Here is an 11,067-nt window from a genome sequence, read left to right as displayed (position 1 = left end):
TATTTATGGAGTAGGAAAGACAACAGATCAGAAGCAGGTTTATAACCTAGGCAGTTTTATTTTTCCTCCATATTCTGGATCCTAATAGAAAAAGGACCCAAAGTAAAAGGCTACAGAGGAGGATTTCAAGAATTACACTTCATCACAATTAAGTAAACTTTAAACTCTCCAAAGTCAGGAAATTAATTCATAAGCATTTTAACATGCAGGCAAAATGGGTGAATATTTTGTTCGGAAACTCAGATTAAGACGATTTATTTGATACATGGTTTTCTTTGCACCAGTGGTAGAAAATGCTAAATATTTCTGTGAGACAGATAAATGATGTATACAAGAAGAATGGAGAACACAGAGAAAAGTTTCCTGGAGTCTCAGCCTGAAGGGAAGAGCATCCTCTTACTCTAAACACCCTTCATTCCAACTCCCTGTGCATCAGACATATGAGGATAGGGTCAAATATCTCCATGGAGGATTAACAGGGTGATGTGGGGTGTAAAATAAATATAAGCACTGGAAATCTGATATTCAACCAACTTTACTAATCATGACAATGCATCAGTTTTCCATTTCCAGGTTGATCTCTTCTTTCATATGCCTGGGTCAAGATGGTTGGAGCAAAGACTTGGGGTAGGAGTCATGGTAATTATCTGCTTACCATTCTCTTGAAAGCAACTTTTCCTGATCTGTGCATTTACCACAGAGCTTTACACATTACAAGAAAGAATGTCTGAGTCTAGGGGTTTCTGATTACAGCCATCCCTATAAAAGTATCAGCATAATTCACTTATCAAAAAAATCTCACCTGTGGGTGCTTGTGGTCTAGACTAAATTCAGTAGGCACCCAGTGGCCTACCTTTATTTACTAAAAGTTTATGGACACTAAAACCTGTATTGCTAACCTTGAGCTGATTGCTGGAAATTCAGGTGGCACAAAACTGGGTTGGTAAGGAAGAAGGTATGGATCTAACAGGACTAGAGGGAGCAATTAAGTATAACCAAATATTTCACAAAACATTCTCAAAAAAACAATAAAACAAGAAAAAGTAGATAAATTTTATCAGAAGTGTGTGTATGTGTATGTATGTATGTGTGTATTCTTTTATGTACACTCATTACCCTAAATACCCAGGATACATATAGCTCAGTAACATCCACTAGAGACTTGAGACCTGTCTCCTTTGGGCGAGGCTTCAAGTTTATTTACTAAGTGTTGTGTAGACATTTGTGTGCAGTTTGAAGGTAAATCAGCAGAGGGTGCTGCCTCTTCAGATGTGGTTAATGTCTGCACCTATGTGGTGGCTTCACATGACAGACTGTCACTATGCAGAAGGAGATCTTTGTTTATGAGTGAGGAGTTTCGATAAGGTCCCGAGGAGACTTGCCCTGTGAGTTTGGTGAACTCAAGAACCAAGTGTCACTGGCTTCTATGAACATGCTTCTTGACATCTGCTCAGTTCTACTGCTCCTCTTAATGCTCAGTAAGTTACATTTAGACTAAACAATAATGATGTTATTTTCTTACAACTACGGAAGTCTGTGCCTTTGTCTTCACGTAGAAAAGTCATTTCTTCTTCTTTTTTTTTTATTTTCAGAGAGGAGCAATGGAGACTCAGTGACCCAGACAGAAGGTCTTGTTACTTCTACAGAAGGGTTTCCTGTGAAGCTGAGCTGCACCTATGAGACTAATGGAAGTCCTTACCTTTTCTGGTATGTGCAATACCCAAAGAAAGCCCCTCAGCTACTCCTGTGGAGCGCCACAGACAACAAGAGGACAGAGCAACAAGGGTTTCACGCCACTCTCCATAAGAGCAACAACTCCTTCCACCTGCAGAAGTCCTCAGTGCAGCTGTGGGACTCTGCCCTGTACTACTGTGCTCTGAGTGACACAGTGAGGGAGACTGCAGGGGAAGCTGCACACAAACCAAGGGTGCAGGAGGGCTGAGGAGTGGTCTTGTGAGGGAGAGCTTTATGTCTTATCTACATGGATTTTTTACCCAGCTCCTGAAAAATAGTATCAAATCTCAGGTCAGATCCCTAGAAAACTAGAAATTTGGGGATATTCTGACAGAATAGGGTGGAAGTCATTGCCAGAGACAAATGGGTTTTGATCCCCTTTAATACTGTTCTCTCCTGAAGTGGAGGATCTCTCACAGAGAACATCTCCAGGAAAACTCAGACATGGGATTTATAGCTACCAAGATGTCTTACAAAATTTAGTGATTTAAATTCTCTGGCAATCTTCTGTTCTTACCCCACAAATTTATGACCAAATGAAAACATTAAACTCTAGTATTTAAAAATCTGCCTCAATCTCACCCCAGACGTTATTTATATTTTTCCTCTCCTTGGTCCATGTTATAGAGAGCTCAGTCTAACTTCTAGTCCCAGTTATTGTTCTTCTGTTGTGAATGGAAACCATAAAGAATCCGACTTATATTGGGGACTTGATTATAGTTTCAGTGTGTGAGCCATGATGATCACTGTGGCAAGCATAGTATCAGGCAGGCAGGCAGTCATGTCTCTGGAGTAGTAGCTAAGAGCTTAAATCTGATCACCAACAAGAGGGAGGGAGAGAGGGAGAGAGAGAGAGAGAGAGAGAGAGAGAGAGAGAGAGAGAGAGAGAGAGAGAGAGAGAGAGAGAGAGAGAGAGAGAGAGAGAGAGAGAGACTGGGCCTAGCTTGGACTTTGAGATTCCAAAGCCACAACCAGTGACCCATCTCCTGTGACAAGGCCACACCTACTGTTCTGTACTAAACAGTCCACCAACTCAGAATGAAACATTCAGATAGATGAGCTTATGGGGCCTTTCTCATTGAATCCTTCACACTCCCCAATAACGATGCATGTGTTAATCTGCTAAGCAAACACAACTGATGGAACTCTCAAGATAATGACCAAAAGACAGTTCCTTCTCTTTTCTATACACCATGTAGGAGGGAGCTTGATCCTGAAAGACTCTTGGAAAGTCCTTCCCCCTTCATGTCCACTCTCACAGGGGATTGTACTTTGCTTAAATCCTGAGCACATGGTGCAGTCACTTACCTGGGATTAGAGTTAGGTTCTCTGATAATTCTTCTGCAATGTAAGAAAGGAAGCCAAGGTTTCAATCCATCTCAATTCTGGAAACAAAATACTGGTTTAAAGAAAATTCTCGATTACTCATATTTATCTCTCTGTGAAGGAAGATAGATTTGAAATCAAAGGCCATTGTGACCCTCAAGAAAGAGTCATGTTTGTGCTCACAAAGAACAACAAATTAGTATATGCTCTCTTACTGTTTAGGAGGCAAAATTAAATGTCAAACAGCATTTTGAAATTCAAAGATGACTTAAATGGCACAGCATAGATAGAATCTCTCATAAGAGTGCTTGTCAAACTTGGAATGGATGCCAAATGCAATAGAAAAGACCACAAGTGCCAGACATGGGAACCCACCCTTCAAGTTATTAGTTGGAGGCTTTCAGAGTCTCCTCCAAATGAAACAGGCTATTGTTATTCTCCTTGATTGCCCTCATTGAACTTGAAGGCAAGATCTGTTTCTAAGGTTGTCACATATTTCACACATAGGACTTGTAGAAAGTCAGCTAGAACTGCACTGAAAACTCTTCCCTAAGGAGGAGTTCTGATAATATATGAAAGTATCATGTAAGAATCCAAGGAGAAATGCAATAAATAGTCCTTCATGTTGTGTAAAGACTATGAACAAAATTAATTACCACCAGGGCAAGATGTTCAAAAGGGTGCAATCACAGCACTTTTATCTTTGTGGAAACTAACATATGCCTTACTGAATTCAAAATTGCTCAGTAGCAATGAATTCAGGTCCAACACTGCAAACATAGTTAACTACCCATGACTGGAGAGAACATAGACCCTACCTAGAGAAGAACTCACTGTAGACACTTTCTTAAATCTATGAAGCTTCTAAATATATCCTAAATACTTGTAATTATACACTGCTGGAGTTCATTACAGAAGATCAGAGAAACTGGAGAGGAGGTGTGGAGTAGTAGCTAAACACAAAGAGAAGACTTATCTGAGGGTATAAGATAATAAGAAGGTGAACTCCCAAAAGAAGATATAGTAATCCTCCTGGATATTGGAAGTAGACACGATCGCCAGGCAAAAATTGGGAACTTGAGGGTTGGGCGAGATGCGGCCAAGGGAAGATGGGGAGAGAAAAGCGTGAAGGGGAGAATGGGGGGAGCTCGGAGGAATGGGATGCTTGGGATACAGGAAGGGTGGATATGGGAGCAGGGAAGCATATATCTTAATTTAGGGAGCCACCTGAGGGTTGTCAAGAGACTTAACCCTAGAGGGGTTCCCAGGTTTCCAGGGAGACGCCCCCCAGTTAGCTCCTTGGGCAGCTGAGGAGAGGGAGCCTGAAAAGGCCAGTTCCTATAGCCATACTGATGAATTTCTTGCATATCACCATAGAACCTCCACCTGACGATAGATGAAGAAAATGACAGAGCCCCACATTGGAGCACTGGACTGAGCTCCCAAGGTCCTGATGAGGAGCAGAAGGAGAGAGAACATGAGAAAGAAAGTCAGGACCGTGAGGGAACCTCCACCTGGCGATAGATGAAGAAAATGACTGAGCCCCACATTGGAGCACCGGACTGAGCTCCCAAGGTTCTGATGAGGAGCAGAAGGAGAGAGAACATGAGAAAGAAAGTCAGGACCGTGAGGGAACCTCCACCTGGCGATAGATGAAGAAAATGACTGTGCCCCACATTGGAGCACTGGACTGAGCTCCCAAGGTCCTGATGAGGAGCAGAAGGAGAGAGAACATGAGAAAGAAAGTCAGGAACGTGAGGGGTGCGTTCACTCATGGAGACAGTGGGACAGAACTAATGGGAGATCACCAACTCCAGGATCATGCGACCAAACCCGTCTCTCGGAATGTGGCCAAAAGTGGGGGCTGACTGAGAAGCAAAGGACAATGGCACTGGGCTCTGATTCTTCTGCATGGACGGGCTCTGTGGGAGCCTTCTCAGCTTGGTCGATCACCTTCCTGGACCTGGGGGGAGTTGGGAGGACCTTGGTCTTAGCATAGAGTAGGGAACCCTGATGGCTCCTTGGCCTTGAGAGGGAGGGAGGGGGGTATGGGTGGAGGGGAGGGGAGGGAAGGGGAAGAAGGACGGGAGGGAAGGGGGAGGAGGAGGGGAGGGAAGGGGGAGGAGGAGGGGAGGAGATGGAAATTTTTAAATATAAAAAAATAAACCATGAAAAAAAGAAAAAAAAAACTTCATTTTCTTTAGTTTTTCTCTTAGCAATTTTATATCACCTAAGGCCAAAATTTCCATACAAGAAGAGAATCACCTCACAACCAGAAGTTGTATATTTTCCAAAGTCAAATTAAGATTTTTACACAGGAAGAAATCACATTATGATCACAGTTATATGCTTTATTAGAAGCCCACATGTAATTCAACATTTCTTTTGCATTTATTTTCAAACCATACATTTTCACCCCGAAGCAATGATTATTTTATTATTGATTAACTTAGTTTTAAGCAAATCAATTATATTTCAGTCAGTCCCTTTATACTGGCAGGCAGCAGTTTGTGGTTATAGTGTAGCAGATATTTATCCTATTTTCTTCTACAGAACCTTAATCATGTAGTTTAGCTAGCCACCTATATTACACACAGTAAGGTAATTTAATTTCCTTTCATAACTTCATTTTCTCAAAGTGCACACTGAAACCTGAGATTAATTCTATAAGATACACGACCAAGGGGCTCAGACCTAACCTTGGAAGTAGAGATATCACTGCCTTCTTTAATCATCAGACTGTTTCTCCACAGGCAGAATCCATAATTCTGGAGGTGTAATGCATGAAACCTTCTTGTTTTTATCAGCCAGTCTCTCATCTCTCTATTTCAAAGCTCTATAAAAATATTTTCATGGTGATATGCAAGTAAATTTCTTAGCAAGGAGTGGAATTTTCCATAAAACAATCACATTATAAGAGATGCAGTGGGATTCTCCCACTCAACAATCATACCATGCCAAATTTAGTAAGTACGCCATAGCAGCAAGCAGGAGAATGGGCAGCAGAAGTAAGTGGCATTATAGAGACACTGGGGACTTCACCTCTCCAGAGTACATCACATACATCATCCTAGCTGTGTCCACTGCTGGGATGTTCCCCATAAGCTTCTATTCCAACTGCAGCTCCTCCAACATGACCATCACAAAGACACACAGATAAGTGCAGTTCTAACCCCTGACGAAAGAAGTTCCATTTTGAAGAAGAGAGTGACTACCACCGTCATAGACAACTAATCAAAAAACAGATAATAAAGACTGTAGAGTCTCTAGCCCCAGTTAATACATCTACAATGCAATTGCTACCTTAAAGGCACAGGGAACACCACAGAAATGTAGCAGGAGGGGGGCTGTAAGAAAAAGAGGACCAGGACACCAACTGAGAGGACATGAGGAGAAAACTTATTCATTGCTGATGTACATGCAAAAGGCGCACAGAAATATGAAAATCAGTATGGAAGTTCCTCCGGATGTTGACCATAGACCTACCACATGATCTAGCTGTACCAGTCCTGAGAATTAACCAAAAGACTCTGTATCATTCCAAAGAGATACTTGCTCTTCCAAGTGCATTGCTGCTCTATTCACAGTCACTGGGAATTGGAAACACTCTAGATGTGCATCAACTGATGAGTGAATTGTGAAAATCTGTCACATTTACACAGTGGGGCATTCTTCACCTGATAAGAAAAATGAAATTTTGATCAAATTTCAGGTAAATGAAAACAGTCCTCTAGAGCAAGGTAACACAGACCTAAAAAAACAAGCAGAGTATTATCTTAAGTATGTGAACTCTACTTTTAATATCTGTGCTTCATTTGGAAAAGATGTTAGGTATAAATAAGAGGTTGTGAGGGAGGAGGACATCTACAAAGGAAGTGGAAAAAATCCATAAAATGTTAAATGGAGCAAGTATAATCAATAGGGGAGTGGATGAGAGTGTTGGGTAAAGGGAGGAATGTGAGGGCAGAATAACTAACACTAAAGTGTAGCATGATTAATAAAAACCCAGAGACAGATACTGAGGTTTGATCAGAAAGCAAACTGGCCAGCCACTTGCTTTTACTTCTATCTCAGTCTACAATGGCAATTCTGCCTCCAGAATTCCTCAGAATGAGACTGTGTGAGAGAGTTGTCTTTTCCCATCTTATATTCCTCTATGGGGGCTGGGATTAAAGATATGCACCACTACTGTCCAGTTTCTATGGCAAACTAGTGTGTCTACTGGGATTAAAAGCATGTGTCACTACTGACTGGTATGTAAGACTGACCAGTGCAGCTCTTTTAGTCTTTGATTGGTGTAGGAGGGTCTTTTGTCTATGTTGCTTTCATTGGCTGAATAAAGAAAACTGCCAAGACAATTGCCTGTATTGTTTGCATACCTCTGGGGCCTCTGAACAATAACTCCCATGCCTGGTACTGAGACTTTTATTTAATAAATTCACCTAATTTCTTCACAGCTAGATTTATGCATATAAAATCATATTATGAGAGTATTAATGGGATAAATTGTGATATTAAGATATTCCTTTCAGAATATGTAAGTCAAATATCCAGATCTGAATAATATTTATTCTGGCATAAAGAACACATGCTCCAGAGTACTTTACCCAAACAGACTCAAGGTCTCGGGAGAGCCTAGTGATATGGTCACATAATCTTCAGTTTAAACTGTGTTTTTTTGTTGTTTAAAAAGTAAAATACTTTGAAGACTGTTCTTTGACAAATACCCCTCAGTTTTAATTTTCATTGGCCAGGTGATGGTAAAGAGACCATAATCATACTTTGGATCCAGTTAGGTTGAAATGACTGAGTTGAACTTATTCATATGACCCACTGTCTTCTCATTGTACACACACACACACACACACACACACACACACACACACACAGAGTCACCAAGATTTCACGGCTTTTATTTAATGGTGTTTTACATGTCTATTTGTTTCTCGGTTCCCTAGCTGAAAGTCACGTTGGTTTGGTTTATTTCCAGTCACTTTCTAGTGTTGGAATCTGTATCTCTCCTCTCTGCTTCCAATGTTCTTTGCCACTCTTACTGCTCAATGTTACCACACTGTACACTCTTATCTGTCTAAATAAAATCTGTCCTTTGTGTTCTTACTTTGTCACCAAAAGTTTATCATTTAATGCTACCTGTTAACACAAAGACTCACATAGGAGGGAAGAAGGAAGGGACAGAGGGAAGGAGGGAGGGAAAGAAGAGAGACTAGTTAACACTCAAAATACCTTGTGAGAGGGAGATTTGTGGTAGTGGAATTGAAATATGATGTTCATAACTCTCTTGTCCCACGGTGCCCATGCATGGCATAGGCTCCTCCTGTGGGCAAGACCTAGAATACGGACCATGACACTTCTGAGTCAAGTTGTATTTTATAAGAATGGCAAAGGGACTGCACAGAAAACTAAGTCTCTCATCAGTGTGATGCATGTGGAATTTAATTCTGAGTTCAACAAAGTAAAGACTGTCTGTAAACTTGCTGGTTATTTTTTAATACACAGTTAAAATGTTTATTTAAATTTGTACTCTCCAAATTACTATTCATATGTTAACATATCTGCAATAGTCCTAGAAAAATCAATCACAACTTTTTGTAATGAGGTATATGGCAGAATTTAGGTTAATAGAAATGTGTTAATTAAAGTTTTAAGAGTTAGTGGGAATAAGCTTAAGATAAGGCCAAGCTTTCATACTTAATAAGAAGTGTCTTATTATTATTGGGAGCTGGTGGTACAAATAAAGCAAGGCTATTGCTGAGTTATTGATGAGGCAATTGCTTATCTTTTATAACTAGTCTCATTTCTCAGGCAGTCATCTTTATGGTGAAAATTTTGAAATGCATTCCTCTATTTTTATGAACTCGAGTGTTGATGTGGGAGAGTCTTCTGTTTGAGTTGATTTCATTGGCTAATAAAAAAACTGCCTGCCGGGCGGTGGTGGCTCACGCCTTTAATCCCAGCACTCGGGAGGCAGAGGCAGGAGGATCTCTGTGAGTTCGAGACCAGCCTGGTCTACAAGAGCTAGTTCCAGGACAGGCTCCAAAGCTACAGAGAAACCCTGTCTTGAAAAACCAAAAAAAAAAAAAAACTGCCTGGCCCATTTGATAGACCGCCCCTTAGGTGGGTAAAAGGATCAATAAGATGCCACACCTCTCCTAAGTTAGGCAGACTGCTATGCCTCTCCTCAGAGAGATGCCAGATGCGATAAAGCTCCAGCCCAAGATGGACGCACGCTAAAATCTACCTGGTAAGGCACCACTTTGTGGTGCTACACAGATTATTAGATATGGGTTAGTCAAGATGTAAATAAGAGCCTAAAAATAATGGGCCAGACAATGTTTAAAAAAAATACAGTTTATGTGTTGTTATTTCGCGTGTAAAGCTAGCCGTGCAGAAGCCGGGCAGGACAAAAAGCAGGCCCACCCGCGACTCCTCACTACAGAGTGCATTGTCCCCTGCAGTCACCATGTGAGACAGCACAGCAGCTGCTGGCCCTGTCCCCGAGGATGCAGCACTCCTGCATTAGCTTCCCCACCCACTTCCTTCCTATGTGGTCACATTTTTAAACTTCATTTAGAACAAACCCTGACTCTGCAGGAATGTTCCAACTTTACAATGCATTCCAGAACTATGAGACTGTTACGTTACACTGTTGTTATGTTCCCGAGTTTTTGTTTTGTTTGTTGTTTCTTTTCCCTTACCCGCTGCAATCATTTCACTTCAGTTATTCCACAGGTGAAGATTGTATTTAATGTGTACGATCGTGGGTCTGTGTAAATGTCTGGTACATTTAGACAGGTTCTGGGGAGAACAGAAGAGGGAATTAGGTCCCCAGGAGTTGGAGTTAGAGGCAGCTGTGAGCCTCCTGAAATAGATGCTGTGGAGGGAACTAAGGCCTCCTGGAAGAGCAAGGACCCTTATCTGCTGAGCCATCTCTCACGCACCAGGAAAGGGTCTTTAGTCAGAACATGCATCTGTTTCCTGAGGTAAACCATTAGCTGTTGCTTCTCTGAGTGTGCCAGGTCTTCTTATAGCTTAGGCTTGTTCTCCTTGGGAGGGGCTGGTCCTCTCTTGCTTCCAGGACCCCTAACTGCATACAACACCTGAGTTTTTTCAAAATGCTCCCCACACTATTGTAGATGGAGACTGCTTGTTCATTTCCTGGCTGCCCAGACCAGAATAATGACACATAGATTATATGAATTACAACACTGTTTGGCCAGTATCTTAGGCATAATTTTAACTAACTCTTATATTAACCCATTTCTATCAATCTGTTTATTGTCACTGTGCTATGGCCTACTGGTAAGGTTCTGGCTGTGGTCTGGTGTCTTTCTTTTTCACCAGCTACATGGCATCTCTCTGACTCCACCTATTTTCTCTCTTTATCACTGTTTCCATTTTCTGACTGGCTTTACTCCACCAAGCCATTGACCAAAACAGCTTCTTTAATAAGCAATGGCCACAAAATATATTCATAGCATACAGAAGGGAATCTCACATCACCCTGTGCTTTACCCAGACTCTCACTCAGCCAGGTCTGGTTTGGGAGGAGCTTCAGGCTTTATAAGCTGGGAGAGAACTCAGCAGTGTCTGGTATGGCTGGGTTCCTCGGTACAACTGACTGGATGTAAGAGAAGGGAAACTTCAACAGCCATCCTGACACCACAGCCCAGGGTTTGATTACTTGCTTCTGTCTCCAGTAGTCAGGCAAACACCATGAAGCTGCTGCTGTCCTCCCTGATAGGGATTCTGTGCTCCCAGGTTTGCTGTAAGTCTAGCTGTCCACATTCAAGGGACAGAGAGGATTCTGTTCAGCACTAGGAGGGTGGGGAAGCAGTTCAGGAGTTCTATAGATCTCACACTTCTCAGAGGGCATGGGGGAGTGTTCAGGGTTCTGTGTATACTCAATGACTCTCATCTGTGTCTCTTTATTTCTAATCAGGGGTGAAAGGGCAACAAATGAAGCAGAGTCTTGTGTCCTTGGTTCTG

General features: G+C 41.7%; 1 gene segment (V, D, J or C); it reads left to right on the top strand.

Moving 5' to 3' along the window:
- The first annotated feature begins 1,426 nt into the window (after positions 1–1,426).
- Positions 1,427–1,942, top strand: LOC119800465. The segment is given in 2 exon segments: positions 1,427–1,478; positions 1,593–1,942. Coding segments are annotated over 2 exon segments (402 nt in total).
- Positions 1,943–11,067: the final 9,125 nt, after the last annotated feature.

This window comes from Arvicola amphibius, chromosome 13 (genome assembly GCF_903992535.2).
Source record: "Arvicola amphibius chromosome 13, mArvAmp1.2, whole genome shotgun sequence".
NCBI lineage: Eukaryota > Metazoa > Chordata > Mammalia > Rodentia > Cricetidae > Arvicola > Arvicola amphibius.
The sequence above is the reverse complement of the archived record's forward strand: the minus strand, read 5'-3'. Positions and strand labels throughout refer to the sequence as shown.